This window comes from Paroedura picta, chromosome 12, assembly GCF_049243985.1.
Source record: "Paroedura picta isolate Pp20150507F chromosome 12, Ppicta_v3.0, whole genome shotgun sequence".
Classification (NCBI taxonomy): domain Eukaryota; kingdom Metazoa; phylum Chordata; class Lepidosauria; order Squamata; family Gekkonidae; genus Paroedura; species Paroedura picta.
The window spans coordinates 48,844,950-48,861,917 of record NC_135380.1 but is presented as its reverse complement, the minus strand read 5'-3'; the positions used below and the strand labels follow the sequence as shown (position 1 = coordinate 48,861,917).

Sequence of the window (16,968 nt, the reverse complement as noted above, 5' to 3'; positions counted from 1 at the left end):
CTAGACGGCCTGTATGGCCCCTTCCAACTCTATGATTCTATGATTCTAACAGAGGTCAGACTCACTGGTCTGTAGTTTCCCGGGTCATCCTTCCTCCGTTTTTTGAAGATCGGAATAACATTTGCTCTCTTCCAGTCCTCCGGGACATCTCCAGTCCTTAAAGAGGTTCCGAAGATGATGGACAAGGGCTGTGCAAGTTCTCTGGAAAGTTCTTTGAGTACTCTCGGGTGCATTTCATCCGGACCAGGGGATTTGAACTCATCCAGTGCAGCTAAATGCCTCTCGATAACCTCTCTATCCATGTTAACCTGCCACCCAGAAACTGTCCTTTGGCTATGGCCATCTCTAGATGTGCCTAAACACTTTGACCTGTGGGAAAAAACAGATGTAAAATAAAGCCTTTCTGCTTTCTCTGCATCTTCCGTTAGAGTTTGTCCATCTGCACCCAACAGTGGGCCTATTGCCTCCTTTTCTTTACGTTTGCTCCTCACATAACTGAAACATCTTTTCTTGTTACAATGGGCTTCCCTGGCCAATCTTAGCTCACTCTCAGCTTTGGCCTTTCTGATGATTGATCTACAGTGCCTAGTAACCTGTAGGTACTCTTCTTTAGAGCTCTGTCCTTCCCTCCATTTCCTGAACATTTTCCTTTTCTTTCTTAGTTCCTCTTGAAGTTCTCTGTTCATCCAAATAGGCTTCTTAGAGCTCCTGCAGTGTTTTCGTCTTTCTGGGATAGTCATTGATTGAGCATGCAATAGCTCCTGTTTGAGTAGCGCCCACCCTTCACATGCTCCCTTCCCTTCCAGCATTCTCGTCCATGGTATGACACTCATCATGTCTCTGAATTTATTAAAGTTTGCCCTACGAAAATCCAACATCTGCGTCTGGCTACAAGCTTCCTTGGCTCCCCATCTCAAAAGGAATCCTATGAGGACATGGTCACTTCCACCTAGGGTCCCCACCTCCTTCACCTCATCCACCAACTCTTGCCTGTTGGTCAGTATTAAGTCCAGTATGGCTGAACCTCTTGTGGGTTCATCTACCATTTGATAAATGAAATTGTCAGCCAGGCAGGTCAGAAAGTTGCATGACTGAGGACGCTTCACAGAGTTTGTTTCCCAGCACACATCTGGGAAACTAATAGAATCCTAGAGTGGGAAGGGGCCATGCAGGCCATCTAGTCTCACCCCCTGCTTAGTGCAGGATCAGCCTCAAACATCCAGGATAAACATCTGTCCAGCCACTGCTTAAAGACTGCCAGTGATATGGAGCTCACCGCCTCTCCCTAGGCAGCCCATTCCACTGCTTAACTAGACACATAGAATCCTAGAGTTGGAAGGGGCCAAACAGGCCATCTTGTCCCACCCTCTGCTCAATGCAGGATCAGACTCAAGAATCCAGGAGAAGGATCTGTTCAGCCGCTGCTTGAAGACCGCCAGCGAGGGGGAGCTCACCACCTCCATAGGCAGCCCATTGCACTGCTGAACTACTCTTTGAATTCCCCCCCCCGATATCTAGCCAATATCGTTCTCTGTGTAGTTTAAACCCATTATTGCTGGTCTTATCCTCTGCTGCCAACAGGAACCTATCCATGACCTCCTCTAAGTAACAACCTTTCAAATACTTAAAGACAGCAATCCTGTCCCCTCTCAACCTCCTCTTCTCCAGGCTGAATATTCTCAAATTCTTTCCTCATAGGGCTTGGTCCCCATCCTCATTAATCTCCTCTGCACCCTCTCAATTTTGTCCATGTCCTTTTTGAAGAGATGCCTTCAGAACACCAGGTGGGGTCTGACCAATGCGGTATACAGTGGGGTGATGACATCTTGTGATTTTGATGTGATGCCTCTGTTGATACAGCCCCAGATTGCATTTGCCTCCTTAACGTCCATATCATACTGTCTGCTCCTATTTGGCTTAAGTCCACAAGTACCCCAAGATCATGCTCACACACAGAAGTGTCTCTCCCATCCAATATGCCTGCTTCTCACTGTTTGTGACCCAGATGCAGAACTCTACACTATTCCTTATTGAATTGCATCTTGTTCTCATTTGTTTACTTTCCCAGCATGTTCAGATCTCGTTTAACTCTATCTCTATCCTCTGGGCAGAAGAGTTGAGGTTTTCTCTATTTCTCTAGCTCTTTGAATAACTTCTACTTGGTGTGCTCCCTCTCTTTCTGCCTGCTCTCTGCTTTATTACATCTTACTACTCAGGGTGGTGTACAGAGGGACTGTCCCACTTCATCTTCACTATATTTATGTATATTCTTTCTTTTCTCCCCCATGGGGACCCAAAGCAGCCTACAACATCAGCCTCCCCTCCTGTTTATAGCCTTACAACAATGCTGGAAGGTAGACTGGTTTGTGAAATATTGACAAGGCCAAGGCAGCTCTCCTTAATCCAGGGATTCCCAGCCAGGGGGCCATGGACCCCCAGAGAGTCCTCTCCTGCCTTAATGGACTTGGCTGCAAGCTAGGGAACCAGCGGCTTCCATTGTTCCCCCTCCCAAGCAAGAGAGGAGAGAGTTCCCTTGTGTTTTTTGTATCTGGGAGGGGGTGGAGCCTCCCACTTCCTGTCACCCCCCCCCCCAATCCTCAATCCTGCCTGATAACGAGGACTTCCAGTAACATGGCACTTCTGGAGGACGTAGCAAGGAGGCATTGCCAGCTCACTCCACTTCCGGGGCTCCTGAAGCCTGAAAATTATTTCAGGGGCTCCTCCATGGTCAGAAGGTTGAAAAAGGCTGCCTTAACCAGTTCCACAGAGCTTGGAGCTATTCCACTGGGCTTATGGTCAGGGCCCCAAATAATATCCACCTATAAATGCTGGCTTCACTGCTGAAAGACCAGCTCCTGATACCCAAACCCCACCCCTGTCTGGAAATATTGTTGGGGGAATTTAGATTAATACAGTTTTTAACCTATTTTATGATGTTTTATGAATGTTGTTACCCATCTTGGGCAATTTTGGAAGGGTGGACTAAAAATAAATTTTTATTATTATAATATTATTATTGTTGTTGTTGTTATGTGCGAAGTCGTGTCCGACCCATCGCGACCCCATGGACAATGATCCTCCAGGCCTTCTTGTCCTCTACCATTCCCATTTAAGTTTGCACCATTCCCATTTAAGTTTGCACCTACTGCTTCAGTGACTCCAGCCAGCCACCTCATTCTCTGTCGTCCCCTTCTTCTTTTGCCCTCGATCGCTCCCAGCATTAGGCTCTTCTACAGGGAGTCCTTCCTTCTCATGAGGTGGCCAAAGTATTTGAGTTTCATCTTCAGGATCTGGCCTTCTAAAGAGCAGTGAGGGCTGATCTCCTCTAGGACTGACCGGTTTGTTCGCCTTGCAGTCCAAGGGACTCGCAAGAGTCTTCTCCAGCAACAGAGTTCAAAAGCCTCAATTCTTTGACGATTGGCATTCCTTATGGTCCAACTTTCACAGCCATACACTGCAACTGGGAATGCCATAGCCTTGACTAAACGCACTTTTGTTGGCAGGGTGATGTCTCTGCTTTTTAGGATGCTGTCTAGATTTGCCATAGCTTTCCTCCCCAGGAGCAAGCGTCTTTTAATTTCTTTGCTGCAGTCCCCATCTGCAGTGATCTTGGAGCCCAGGAAAATAAAATCTGTCACTATCTCCATTTCTTCCCCATCTATTTGCCATGAATTGAGAGGGCCGGATGCCATGATCTTTGTTTTGATGTTGAGTTTCAAGCCAACTTTTGCACTCTCCTCCTTCACCCGCATCAACAGGCTCTTTAGTTCCTCTTTGCTTTCTGCCATTAGAGTGGTATCATCTGCATATCTGAGGATATTTCTCCCTGCAATCTTGATCCCAATTTGTGACTCCTCTAATCCCACATTTCTCATGATATGCTCTGCATACAAGTTAAATAGGCAAGGCGACAGTATACAGCCTTGCCGAATTCCTTTCTCAATTTTGAACCAGTTAGTGATTCCATGTTCAGTTCTCACTGTTGCTTCTTGACCTGCATATAAATTTCTCAAGAGACAAATAAGATGCTCTGGTATTCCCATACTTGCCACAATTTGTTGTGCTCCACACAATCAAAGGCTTTAGCATAGTCAATGAAGCAGAAGTAGACGTTCTTCTGGTACTCCCTAGCTTTCTCCATGATCCAGCGTATGTTGGCAATTTGATCTCTAGTTCCTCTGCCTCTTCGAAATCCTGCCTGTACTTCTGGAAGTTCTCGGTCCACATATTGCTGGAGCCTAGCTTGTATGATTTTGAGCATAACTTTGCTAGCATGAGAAATGAGTGCAATGGTGCGGTAGTTTGAGCATTCTTTGGCATTGCCCTTCTTTGGGATTGGAATGTAAACTGACCTTTTCCAATCCTGTGGCCATTGTTGAGTTTTCCAAATTTGCTGGCATATTGAGTGTAGCACTTTTACTGCAATATTATTATTATATTATGGCTAATATTTATTATTATATTATTATTATATTATGCTATATTATATTATGGCAAAGGTTTGACCTTTGGGTTATTCTATGAGATTTTTCCTGACACACACAATATGGAACTGGCCAGCTGGCTCCTCCTTGTTTTAACTTTTAAAAACTCTCCCTTATAGAAAACAGAATGGAGATACTCCTTGCCAAGGGGGTTGGGGGAGGCTGTTCTATTCTAACACGCTCTCTAGTCTCAGCAGGGAGGGAAGTCTCCAGTTCAAAGGCAACCTCCTCAACCGGAAGTCATTGGTGAACCAAGAAAGACTCACAGGCTGCTCAGAGGAAACAAGGGGAGGTGCGGCTATAACTGCCCGAGGGACACCACAGGAGGGGAGGGGTTAGCAACCAAGAACCACAAAGGCCAAATCGGAGAGGCAGCATATTTGGATGCTTGAATACACTCCAGAGCATTTCTGGAGGCTAATGCATAATGTTGTCTGTATTTGACACCAGGACTATTGCAAGTATTTTACAAGTATTTTACAGTGCAAGTATTTTACAGTTTCCCCACAGTGGAATGCATCACCTGGCAGATATTTGAAGGGTAGTTATAAGCAGTATATAGCTTGTGAAAGGTGACCTACAACTGCATCATCACAAGGATGAGGAGATCCCTTGTTGTGCCAAGTCCTCTCAAGGAGTCCAAACCACCACCACCAGTTGCACGAATGACTCTCCCTTCAGAAGGTATACAAGCACTTACACAGGGGTGGGTAGAAACAAATGCAAGCCACAGGGTTAAAAAAGAACAAAACACAATAGGTACAGACTGTGACATCTCCCCGTGAAGTCCATATCCATACTGAATTAAGTACAGGGCTTGTTCACAGCAGCAGTGTTAGGCAACAGTACACATTTTCTAGATTTGCTAAGCTGACTTAACACCTGCCTTGTGATAGCCGCACAATTATAACTGAGCATTCACAGGATTGCATCAAGCGTCCCAATGGCTTCTCATCCAGCAATGCCCTGCTTTGCTGTCTCTTTGACGGAAGAATGATGACCTCCAGGCAGAGCGTCACAGCAGACGGACATGGCCTCCCGCAGGTCTCTGAACTGCATCTATTTCTTTTTTTTTATGTACTTATCCTATGCAGACCACAAAAGGGTGCTGTTGAAAGGCGGAGCATATATCACTAGGATGAGCCCAGGATGGTATGTGTAGTGTTATTTGGTCCTGCAACAAGATACCCTGGACTGGAGAAAGACTGCAGCTCAGTGTTCGCCATTTCCAGCTAAGGGATGTGCCAGCAGGTGATAGGAAAGACCTTGGAGAGCAGCTGCCAGTCTGAGGAGACAAGACTATCCTGGACCAAGGGTCTGGCTCAGAAGAAGGCAGAATGAGTGGCTCAAGAACTTCTGCCCTGCATTAATCACAGCAGCTTATAAATAGACTAGAAGCTGAAAGAGACCACTGAGAGCCAGCATGTGATGTGGTTAAGAACAGCAGCCTCTGATCTGGAGAACTGGGTTTGATTCCTCCATATGCAGCCAGTTGGGTGACCTTGGGCCAGTTTCAGTCCTCTCAGAGCTCTGTCAGCCTCACCTACCTCACAGGGTGTCTGCTGTGGGGAGAGGAAGGGAAGGGGATTGTAGGCCACCTTGAGACTCTTTTACGTAGTAAAAAAGCAGGGTACAAAAAAACCTCTCTTCTTCAGTTTTAACAAGATATTTCAACATGCTTCTTGCCAACTTCGAGTAGCCGAAAAACATTTGTGCAGCATGTTCCCACCACTACCGTTAAATTTTGATTGGGGGGGGGGAGGACTTTCCTTGCAGGGAAACTCCCTTTGCCTGCTATGATGGCATCCATTGGTAAGATAGCAATTTATTTATTTATTTATTTATTTGTGCATGTCAAGCGCACAGGAAACTCACAACAAAACTTATTCAAAAGAAAAATAGTTTTATTGATTAGCACTACACGCAATGGACTGAAAAGTCAAATCTGACTAGAAGCCAGATTTGCCTCAGCTTATCAATACATTTCTCCCGCCCAAAACTTGACAGTTCCCAAGGGGGGGAGGTGAGTGAGAAAAGACATATGTGAAACCAAAACAGGATTCCAAACTCCCATCCTTGAAAGAGGTAACAAACAGCCCTTTCTGCCCATAACAAGATAAGGTTAACATAACATCACTATTCTATTTTATTGCTTACAAACTACAAGGCCGGGACTAGCAGGCGCCGGGCCCCATCTAGTAATATAACTGACATGGAGGAACTCAGGCTAATTTATGACAGAGATTCCACAATCCTGACATCCCTCCGCATTAAAACTAACTTCACTCCCCCACCTAGCCGGCATCAACCGGGCGAGGACAATCAGGAAATGCTCGATGGAAAGCCCGGAGAAGGCGGGGTGCCTTCACATTCCCAGCCTCAACCCACTCTTTATCCCCAGAAGGGAAATCCTTCCAATCGACCAAATATTGAAGGCGACCCTTATGCAAGCGAGAGTCTAAGATTTGGTTGACTTCATAGTGGGTGTCCTTATCGATGTAAATTGGAACAGGCATAGATGGAGGAGGGTGCCACTCGTCCGGGGCTGGAGCTCTTCGCAGCAGGCTGGAATGAAAAACCGGATGCACATTCCTATAAGTTTTTGGTAGAGCTAGCTCCACAGTCACAGCATTTATCAATTTCACCACTTTAAATGGTCCCACAAACTTTGGACCAAGTTTCCTGGATTTCTGCTGGCACCTTAAGTTCTTGGTAGACAGGTAGGCTAAATCACCCACTTTCCAATCAGGGGCAGGTACCCTCTTCTTGTCAGCTTGAGCCTTATAGGCATCTTTGGCTTCCTTGAGGCTAGCAACGATTTCTGGCCAGCCCGTACTGATGGAGGCTGCCCATTTGTTGATGTCAGGGACCTCTGCGGAGCTAAGTCCCCAAGTGGGGGCTGACACTAAATCAGTTCCATACACCACCTTGAAGGGCGATACCCCAGTTGAGGAGTGGACCCCATTGTTATAGGCGAATTCAGCAAGTGGCAATAAAGAAACCCAATCATCCTGCTGGTGGTTGATAAAACAGCGTAAATACTGCTCCAGGATTTGGTTTACTCTCTCGGTCTGGCCATTTGACTCCGGGTGATAGCCCGAGGTGAGGGCTTGCTCCACACCCAATAGTTTAAGAAGCTCCCTCCAAAACTTGGAAACGAACTGGGGGCCCCGATCCGTCAGGACACGTGTCGGGATCCCGTGCAGACGTACCACGTGTTTAATAAAAAGAGAGGCCAGCTTTGGTGCTGAGGGCACGCCCGTACAGGGGATGAAATGAGCCTGTTTGGAAAAAGCATCCACTACAACCCATATGACAGTGTTCCCTTGGCTGGGGGGAAGGTCTGTAATAAAGTCCATAGTTACATCAGTCCATGGACGTGAGGGGGTGGGCTGCGGCTGCAAAAGTCCCTTCCTCTTGCCCCCAATTGGCTTTGAGGCAATACAAATGGGGCACCCCTGCACATATTTCTCCACATCTTTACGCAAGGATGGCCACCAGTACTGTCTCCTGACCAGGTGCAGAGTTTTCACAAAACCAAAATGTCCAGCGGTTTTGGCATCGTGGCAAAGTTTCAAAACCTTCCCCCGGGCCGCGGCAGGCACAAAGAGTCTTTCGCCTTTGAAAAAGAGCCCCCCCTTCTCAGACAAATCAGGGCGGAGGGAACAAAACTCTGGGTCAGTTGACAAGTCCTTTTGGACCCAGCCCCCTGGGATGGGCGTAACAGTCTTTGTGTGGCTGCGCGTCACAGCGGCCATCCCCAGTTGGGCGGGAGTAAAGACGGTATCTACCAATGGGTCTCGTTTGCTGTTGTACTGAGGCAGGCGCGATAGTGCATCAGCCAAAAAATTCAGTTTGCCAGGAAGATGCTTTAGGGAGAAGTTGAAACGAGCGAAAAACTCCGCCCATCTCATTTGTTTGGCCGAAAGCGAGCGGGGCTGTTTGAGTGCCTGAAGGTTTTTATGATCTGTCCAGACTACAAACGGGATTGTGGACCCCTCCAGCCAATGCCGCCACGTGGAAAGGGCCAATTTCACTGCAGCCGCCTCTTTTTCCCAAATTGCCCAATTTCTTTCTGCCGCTGAAAATTTCTTTGATAAATAGGCCAGGGGGTGCAATTTCCCGTCCCCCCCCTCTTGGAGGATCACGGCCCCCATTGCTACGTCCGAGGAATCTACTTGTACTGTAAATTGCTTAGAGGGGTCGGCATGGGCCAACACCGGTTCAGACGTGAATAACAGCTTTAGTTTGTCAAACGCCACCTGACAGGAGGGAGTCCAAGGGAGAGGTGCCCCAGGGCGGCTTGCCGTCTTCCCCCCTTTGGTTTTTAACAAGTCAGTGAGGGGCAGCGCAACCTTGGCAAAGTTGGGGATGAAGGTCCTGTAAAAATTAGCGAATCCTAAGAAACTTTGTAATTGCCTCCTGGTGCGGGGAGGCTCCCATGCCAGCAAATCACGCACTTTGCCAGGGTCCATTTCAATCCCAGCCTGGGAGACCCGGAAACCCAAGAACTCCACTGCCTCGCGGTGGAACTCACATTTTGACAGTTTAGCAAACAACTGGTGCTTCCGCAAGCGGCGGAGCACTTCGCGAACCAGCTTTGTATGACTCTCAACATTCTCTGAATACACAAGAATATCATCAATGTAAACCAACACCCCTTGGTACAATAAATCATGCATAATTTCATTTATCATATTCATGAACACGCCCGGAGCGCCGGCGAGGCCGAACGGCATTACGGTGTATTCAAACTGCCCCAGGGGCGTATTAAAAGCTGTTAAATATTCATGCCCTTTCTTGATCCGAACTCGATAGTAGGCTTCCCTTAAGTCCAGTTTCGAAAAAACGCGCGCCTTCCCCAAATGGCCCAGCAAGTCTTTTATCAGGGGAAGCGGGTAGGCGTTGCAAGTGGAGACCGCGTTCAACCCGCGGTAGTCGGTGCACAACCTTAGCGAACCGTCCTTCTTTTTTACGAAAAGGACCGGGGCTGCCAAGGAAGATGTGGCTGGTCTGATAAAACCCCTCGCTAGGTTCTTATCCAAAAATTCTCTAAGCTCTGCCATCTCTCGCGGGCTCATGGAATACAGTTTGGCTTTGGGGAGAGGCTCTCCCTTCTTTAATTCGATGGCACAGTCAGTTTTGCGGTGGGGGGGGAGCTGGTTGCACTCCACCTCCGCGAACACATCACCAAAGTCCCGGTATTCAGGAGGGAGCGCGTCCACCCCCACCCCCAAAGCAGCCACCACCCCGGATCTCGGAGGACCCTGCTGCCGCGTGTGCTGCTCGCAAGCGGCGGAGGTAAATTCCACAGTCCCTTCCTTCCACTTCACAAGGGGATCATGTTCCCTCAGCCAATCCAACCCCAACACGCATGGGAAGGCAGAGTGAGGGGCCACCAAAGGTTGGATTTGCTCCCAGTGTTTTTTTATGTCCAAGTCCATGGGGCGAGTCTTTGCCGTGGCTTCCCCACCGGGAGCGCATTTCCCATCTAACTGGGTGATTGGCAAGGGTTCTTTCAGTGCCACTTTCCCCACCCCCAAAGTCTCGGCCAGTGCCGGGCTCACTAGGGATTGGGTGCACCCCGAGTCCACAATACATCGGATTCCCACCGTTTTCCCCGACTTGGGGTTAGAAAGGTTGGCCGGTAGGAGTAGCAAGGGGGAATCACTCACCACGCGTTTGCCCCTGTTGGCGGCCTGCTGGCGGGGCGCCTTTACAGCAGACCGTCCTCGTTTCCCGACTGCTCCTCAGCTTGATCCTCGTCCTCCAGCCCGCTTCCCTCCTCCGAGTCGTCCACCGCTGGCACGGCAGCCACTGGAACCAGGAGAGATTTGGTGCTTTTCTTGGTGGTGGTTTTCTTGGCAGGCGTGGCTTTCGATGGGGCGCTGCTCGCAGCTTTCGGGGTTGATGCCGCTTTCGTTGGGCAGTGTGCGAGGAAATGCCCGGCTTGGCCACATCCCAAGCACAGCCCTTTCTCCATGCGCCGAGTGCGCTCCGCCGGTTCCAATTTGGTTCGGGGCTTGGTCTTCACCGGGGTGGAAGTCTTCGCCATGGTTTTCCCGGCCAGGGCTTGCACCATTGAGGCCCGTTCCAAGCGGTTTTCCATTTCTCCAGCCAGCTGGACCCACCCTTCGACAGTGAGTGGGTCTTCCAGGAGGAGGCACTTGTCAGCCAGAGTGGGATTGAGGCCCCCTACAAACGCCAGCACACGTTGGGGCTCCGTCCAGTCTGGTACAGAGGAAGCCAGCTCCTTAAATTCCCTGGCGTACTCAACCACAGACAACTTTCCTTGCCGGTGAGCCCGGAGTTTCTTCTCCGCAGTCTCCCGTTCAAACGGTTCCACGTACATCTGGCGCAGGGCCCTCATGAAATGGTTGTAGTCGCGGGTGGCTTGGGGGTGGTAACGGTACAAATCCACGAACCATTTGGCAGCTTTGCCTTCCAGGGCTTGCCCCACGAAACGCACCCGTTCGGCGTCGTCTTGGAAAGTGAACCCCATGTCCATCATGTAGGCTTGGAGGTGCACCAGGAACGTGGGGAAATCGGAGGGGTCCCCAGAAAACTTTGCCTTGAACTTATAGGTGTTCCGCATTTCCACTCCACGGAGGTGGGCAGGTAGGCGCCCTGGGCCCCAGTCCGCCGGTGCTGGGGCCGGGGCCGGGGGTCTTGCACCCCGGCCAATGCCTCTCCCTCTCCCAGCCGCCACTCTCGCTCGCTCCGCTGCCTGCGCCGCTGCTGCTGCTCGCGCGGCCGCTCGCGCTGCTTCACGCGCCGCCGCCGCTGCCGCCGCCTCGGCTCCCGCGACATCCGCCGCTGCCCGTGCCGCCGCCGCCGCTGCTGCGTCCTCGCCTCCGTCCGCGCCGTCTCCACCAGCACCGTCGCCGCCAGCGCCACCTTCGTCCTCTCGTTCCTCGCCTTCGTCTTCTCTCTCCCTCTGCGCCCTTGCGCGTGCTTCCGCCTCGGCTTCGATCTCTAGCTGAGCCCGGGCTCTGGCCAGCGCCTCAGCCGCCTCTGCCGTTGCTTGCGCGGCCGCCATGCCGTGCTCCTGCAGTGCAAACCCACCGCTCTCTCTCCGTGCACTGGTATCGTGTGCACCCCCACCGAGCACGTCCTTTAGCAGGCGTTGTGTTCGGCGTCTCTCCTCCGGATCCAGCCGACCCGAGAGGTCCTGCAGCCAGTTAGTCACCCTGTCCAGCTTGTACTGCAAGTCCTGTGTCTCACCCACAGGCTCCAGCGCGTAGCTAGGCAGTCCCAGGTGCTCCGGCCAACGTTCATCCCCAGTAGGGCGGTCGTATTTTGACAACCGCCTGCGCTGGGTGATGTGACGTTCCAAAAATTCCTCGGGTCCCGGGGTTGCCCCCGAGACAGCCCGCATCATGGCCGAGCTGTGCGGCCCCGCACCAGCGCCTTCGGCCTGGGAGAGGTCCCAATCCAGGCCCTCTCCCTGATCAGAAAAAGTATGTCCCTCGCCCTGCATTTTGCAGGTGAAAGGAGTTGTGAGATTTGACTTGATGTCAAGCGCACAGGAAACTCACAACAAAACTTATTCAAAAGAAAAATAGTTTTATTGATTAGCACTACACGCAATGGACTGAAAAGTCAAATCTGACTAGAAGCCAGATTTGCCTCAGCTTATCAATACATTTCTCCCGCCCAAAACTTGACAGTTCCCAAGGGGGGGAGGTGAGTGAGAAAAGACATATGTGAAACCAAAACAGGATTCCAAACTCCCATCCTTGAAAGAGGTAACAAACAGCCCTTTCTGCCCATAACAAGATAAGGTTAACATAACATCACTATTCTATTTTATTGCTTACAAACTACAAGGCCGGGACTAGCAGGCGCCGGGCCCCATCTAGTAATATAACTGACATGGAGGAACTCAGGCTAATTTATGACAGAGATTCCACAATCCTGACAGTGCAGACAGGCAGAAGTGCCGTTCCCCATTTCAAGGGGGTCTGTTCTTGGATCTATTCCAGGTCGGATTTGCAGCCACAGCCCTGTTTTCAAGTACTCAGCAGGCCCTAGTGCACTCCCTGGGTCTTAAAGAGGTCCCACGGCCCAAAGACTTGTTTCTGCTTGTCCAGAAGACATCCTCCCTGTTTGCCTGTCCTCTTCTGCGTTAAATTTAGCGTCAGATGGGGGGGGGGGGAGAGCCACTCACTGTTGACAGTCTCCTGATCTGAATACAACATCAATAAAACTGAATAAAACTGAGCAATGAGGACTGATTAGATGAGATTAATTTGTAGTACTGCTCAGATATAAAACTTGCACAACTTTTAAAATTATAACCAAATCAATTACACCAATGAATAGATGCTTAACACTAGTAAATGCTTATGAAACAGACCTTTAAAACAGTAGTCAGACTAAAAATATATTAGGGTTAATTTACCTGAAGGGTTAATTTACCTATTGGACACATTTCCAATAACATGCTTTTGATGTGATTTGCATGTTATGGCACAATATTTTGTGCCTGTTTGAAAACCTGTTTGAATTACCTGTTTGAAACCCTTAGTGTTTCCTCCAGAAAGGAGGCTCTTTGTTTTCCCTTCCTCAGGGTCACCAGGAATCTGGGACAAAAGTGGGGTGTGATGATCTTGTAACAACTCCTGTGTAAAGTGGGTACCTGAAAAGCACATGCCTGGCGTATTCTAGTCCCCCACGTCCACAGAAACTGGGAGGTCAAGTCGCCTTCCCTGAAATGTGGAGCTCAGACCAGGAAGCCCTTCACAGCATCCTCATAAGCATTCACGTTCCAGCAGAGTGTGGGTACCTCCTTCACGGTAAGCTTTGCCAGACCTGCAAGCCTGATGACAGAAACCGGACGGATGCCTGAGGCAATGGAAGACTAATCAGGAAGGCCACTGGGAGGAGGACTCGGAATGCAAACATTGATACAGATCAAGGGTGGCCACTGGGGAGTCAGGATGATGAATGGGAGGCTATTAGAGGACGTTAGCATGGCAAGCTCCAGTACATCACTCCCTAACAAATGGGGATGATTTGTGAAAGGGGGGAAGCCCCCCCCCCCAAAGGCTGCTTGTTAGCACAAGGGTGAAGTAGAAAGGCAGGTAGATCTATAAAATACTCAAAATGAACAAAGGTGGCCTGGTGTGCAGGGGCTGCGCTTTGGCTGAAAATCTACTCCACAGCTCAGGATGCCAAAGCACATTGCTGTGCACAAATGCCAAAATCTCCTCCTTGGTGCAGAGAGCCTTTGACTGGCTTCGGCATATTGGCCTGCTGCATCCTTCTTCTTGGCTAAGCAGGATCTGTCAGGATTATCCACTCACTCATAATTTCCAGACTTGATTACGGCAGAGCATCCTCCAGAGTTCTGCCTGAGAAACTGCTTAGTGCAAAATGCTGCTACAAGCACTTAATGTTCGTCACAGCCACACCTACAGGGGCACAGATCTCGTGGTAGGGTTTCAGGAGCAGCACAATTCAAAGGCTGCTAGTGTTTGATTTTAAAACCCTGAATGTACTTTGAGGGTGGCCTCCCTCCATACAAATCTGCCCCAAGCATGGAGATCTGCCTTCAAAGTCCTTGCTACTTACTGAGGCAAGGCAAACGGCTTTGAGGGACAGAGGCACCTCCTTTACGGAACTCCCTACCCACGGGCATGGGTGAGAGTGCTCTAATCTGCCTGGAAATTTGGCAACTATGTTAGCCTTTTAAATTTTATTTCTTAATGTTCAAGGATTGTTCTTGCTGCTTTTGACAGGTGCTGAGTGATTATGTGTACAAATTTATCTTTTGGCTACGAAAGAGTCTAGAGATCGTTGAGATGTATAAACAAGGATGGAGGTCAGCTCTTTGCTAGGGATACTTACTCGGCCAGTTCCTCCAGGCTCCGATAGACGTCATCATCATTCTCTGTGGTCTCCTCCGAAGGGAATGGCCTGCAAGGGTGGAGAAGGGGAGGAGAAAAAGGTTTACTAATAAGGTTGGCTAGAGTTTTGCTCAGGATGTATATAAGACTACCCAATCACAGAAAGCACATCTAGCCAATGACGTGGTAAGCAGGTTAGAGAGCTCTAGGGGAGGATCACTGATAATGGGACCCTTCTGTGACTTTGAATTCAACCTCACAAAGAGCTAGGTAGCGGAGTGCAGGAGGCAAACCAAATGGCTGAAAACAGTCAATTTTAAACAGTGTCACACTTACCGTCTTCTGTGCAGTTCCACATTGGTTACTGTGCTTGTGCAGGTCAGCCGCTGGAGGCTCGCTACTGCTCTTCTACTTTAGTGTTAACACTCTAAGGGCTATCTCCCATGCAAAGCTTTTTAGAAGACGTTTTCCTGCTTGGGATGCTCAGGGCTGATCCTGCGTTGAGCAGGGGGTTGGACTAGATCAGTGGTCCCCAACTTGCGGGCCGCGACCCGCCACCGGACCGCAAAGGCCATGGCGCCGGGCAGCGGCTCCTTCTCCCCGCCCCCCCCCCGCAGTAAAAAACTTCCCAGGCCGCAAGCTTGTGGCCCGGGAAGCTTCTTACTGCGGGAGGGCGGGGAGAGGGAATCAGGGCCGGGCCGGGCTGCGCCCGCGGTGTGGCCCGATCTGCGGGCGCGGCTCGCGGGTGCGGCCCGATCCGCGGGCGCGGCCGAGCGCGGCTCGATGCGCTCGATGCGCAGGTGCGGCCCGCGGGCGCGGCCCGAATCATGGGCGTGGCCCGCGCGGGCGCGGTCCCCACGGGCGCGGCCCGATGCCCTGCCGGTCCCCAGCCTAATAAAGGTTGGGGACCACTGGACTAGATGGCCTGTGTGGCCCCTTCCAGCTCTATGATTGTATGATTCTATGATTAACGGTCCTGTGCTCTGCAGGGAGGAGCTCCCCTCTCCCCCAGTCCTCCTGAGTTACCATGAGTATCACCAATGCAATAAATGTGGACTCACAGTAATGTAGAAGAAGAACAACAAGAAGAACAAGAACAACAAGAAGAACAAGAAGAAGAACAAGAAAAGTTGATTCTTACATACTGCTATTCTCTACCCAAAGGAGTCTCAAAGCGGCTTACATTCACCTTCACTTGCCTCTCATAGAATCATTGAATCATAGAATCTTAGAGTTGGAAGGGGCCATAAAGGCCATCTAGTCCAACCCTCTGCTCAACGCAGGATCAGCCCAAAGCATCCTCAAGCATCCAAGAAAAGTGTGTATCCAACCTTTGCTTGAAGACTGCCAGTGAGGAGGAGCTCACCACCTGCTTAGGCAGCCTATTCCACTGCTGAACTACTCTGACTGTGAAATTTTTTTCCTGATATCTAGCCTATATCGTTGTACTTGTAGTTTAAACCCATTACTGCGTGTCCTCTCCTCTGCAGCCAACAGAAACAGTATCCTGCCCTCCTCCAAGTGACAACCTTTCAAATACTTAAAGAGGGCTATCATGTCCCCTCTCAACCTCCTTTTCTCCAGGCTGAACATTCCCAAGTCCCTCAACCTATCTTCATAGGGCTTGGTCCCTTGGCCCCAGATCATCCTCATCGCTCTCCTCTGTACCCTTTCAATTTTATCTATGTCCTTCTTGTAGTGAGGCCTCCAGAACTGCACACAGTACTCCAGGTGTGGTCTGACCAGTGCCGTATACAATGGGACTATGACATCTTGTGATTTTGATGTGATGCCCCTGTTGATACAGCCCAACATGGCATTCACCTTTTTTACCGCTGCATCACACTGCCTGCTCATGTTTAGTTTACAATCCACAAGTACCCCAAGGTCTCGTTCACACACAGTGTTACCTAGAAGCGTATCCCCCATCCAGTAGGTATGCTTTTCATTTTTCTGACCCAAATGCAGAACTTTACACTTATCTTTATTAAATTGCACCTTGTTCTCATTTGCCCATTTTTCCATTGTGTTCAGATCTCGTTGAACTCGGTCTCTATCTTCTGGAGTATTTGCCAGTCCTCCCAATTTGGTGTCATCTGCAAACTTGATGAGTAGTCCTTCCACCCCCTCATCTAGATCATTAATAAATATGTTAAAAAGTACCGGACCGAACACTGAGCCCTGAGGTACCCCGCTACTCACCTCCCTCCAGTCTGATGAAACACCCTTTATCGATCCCTTTAATATCTGCTCCATTATCTTACTCAGAACAGAGGTCAGACTCACTGGTTTGTAGTTTCCCGGGTCATCCTTCCTCCCTTTTTTGAAGATCGGAATAACGTTTGCTCTCTTCCAGTCTTCCAGGACATCTCCAGTCCTTAAAGAGGTCCCGAATATGATGGACAAGAGTTGTGCAAGTTCTCTGGAAAGTTCTTCGAGCACTCTCGGGTGCATTTCATCCAGCCCAGGGGATTTGAACTCATCCAGTGCAGCTAAATGCCTCTCGACAACCTCTCTATCCATATCAACCTGCCACTCAGACGTTATCCCTTGGCTACTGCCAACTCTATGTGCCTAAACCCTTTGACCAGTGGGAAAAAACAGATGTAAAATAGGCGCTGAGCCTTTCTGCT

The 16,968-nt window shown here is 49.7% G+C and overlaps 1 protein-coding gene across 11 annotated transcripts in view; it reads right to left on the bottom strand.

Moving 5' to 3' along the window:
• VAV2 (vav guanine nucleotide exchange factor 2) overlaps positions 1-16,968 on the bottom strand; it is a 389,230-nt gene that overhangs the window by 130,727 nt on the left and 241,535 nt on the right. For all 11 annotated transcript variants that reach the window (XM_077305014.1, XM_077305020.1, XM_077305015.1 and 8 more), the window contains exon 4: positions 14,337-14,405. In XM_077305014.1, the coding sequence (XP_077161129.1) occupies positions 14,337-14,405 (69 nt within the window). The remainder of the gene's footprint in view (positions 1-14,336; positions 14,406-16,968) is intronic.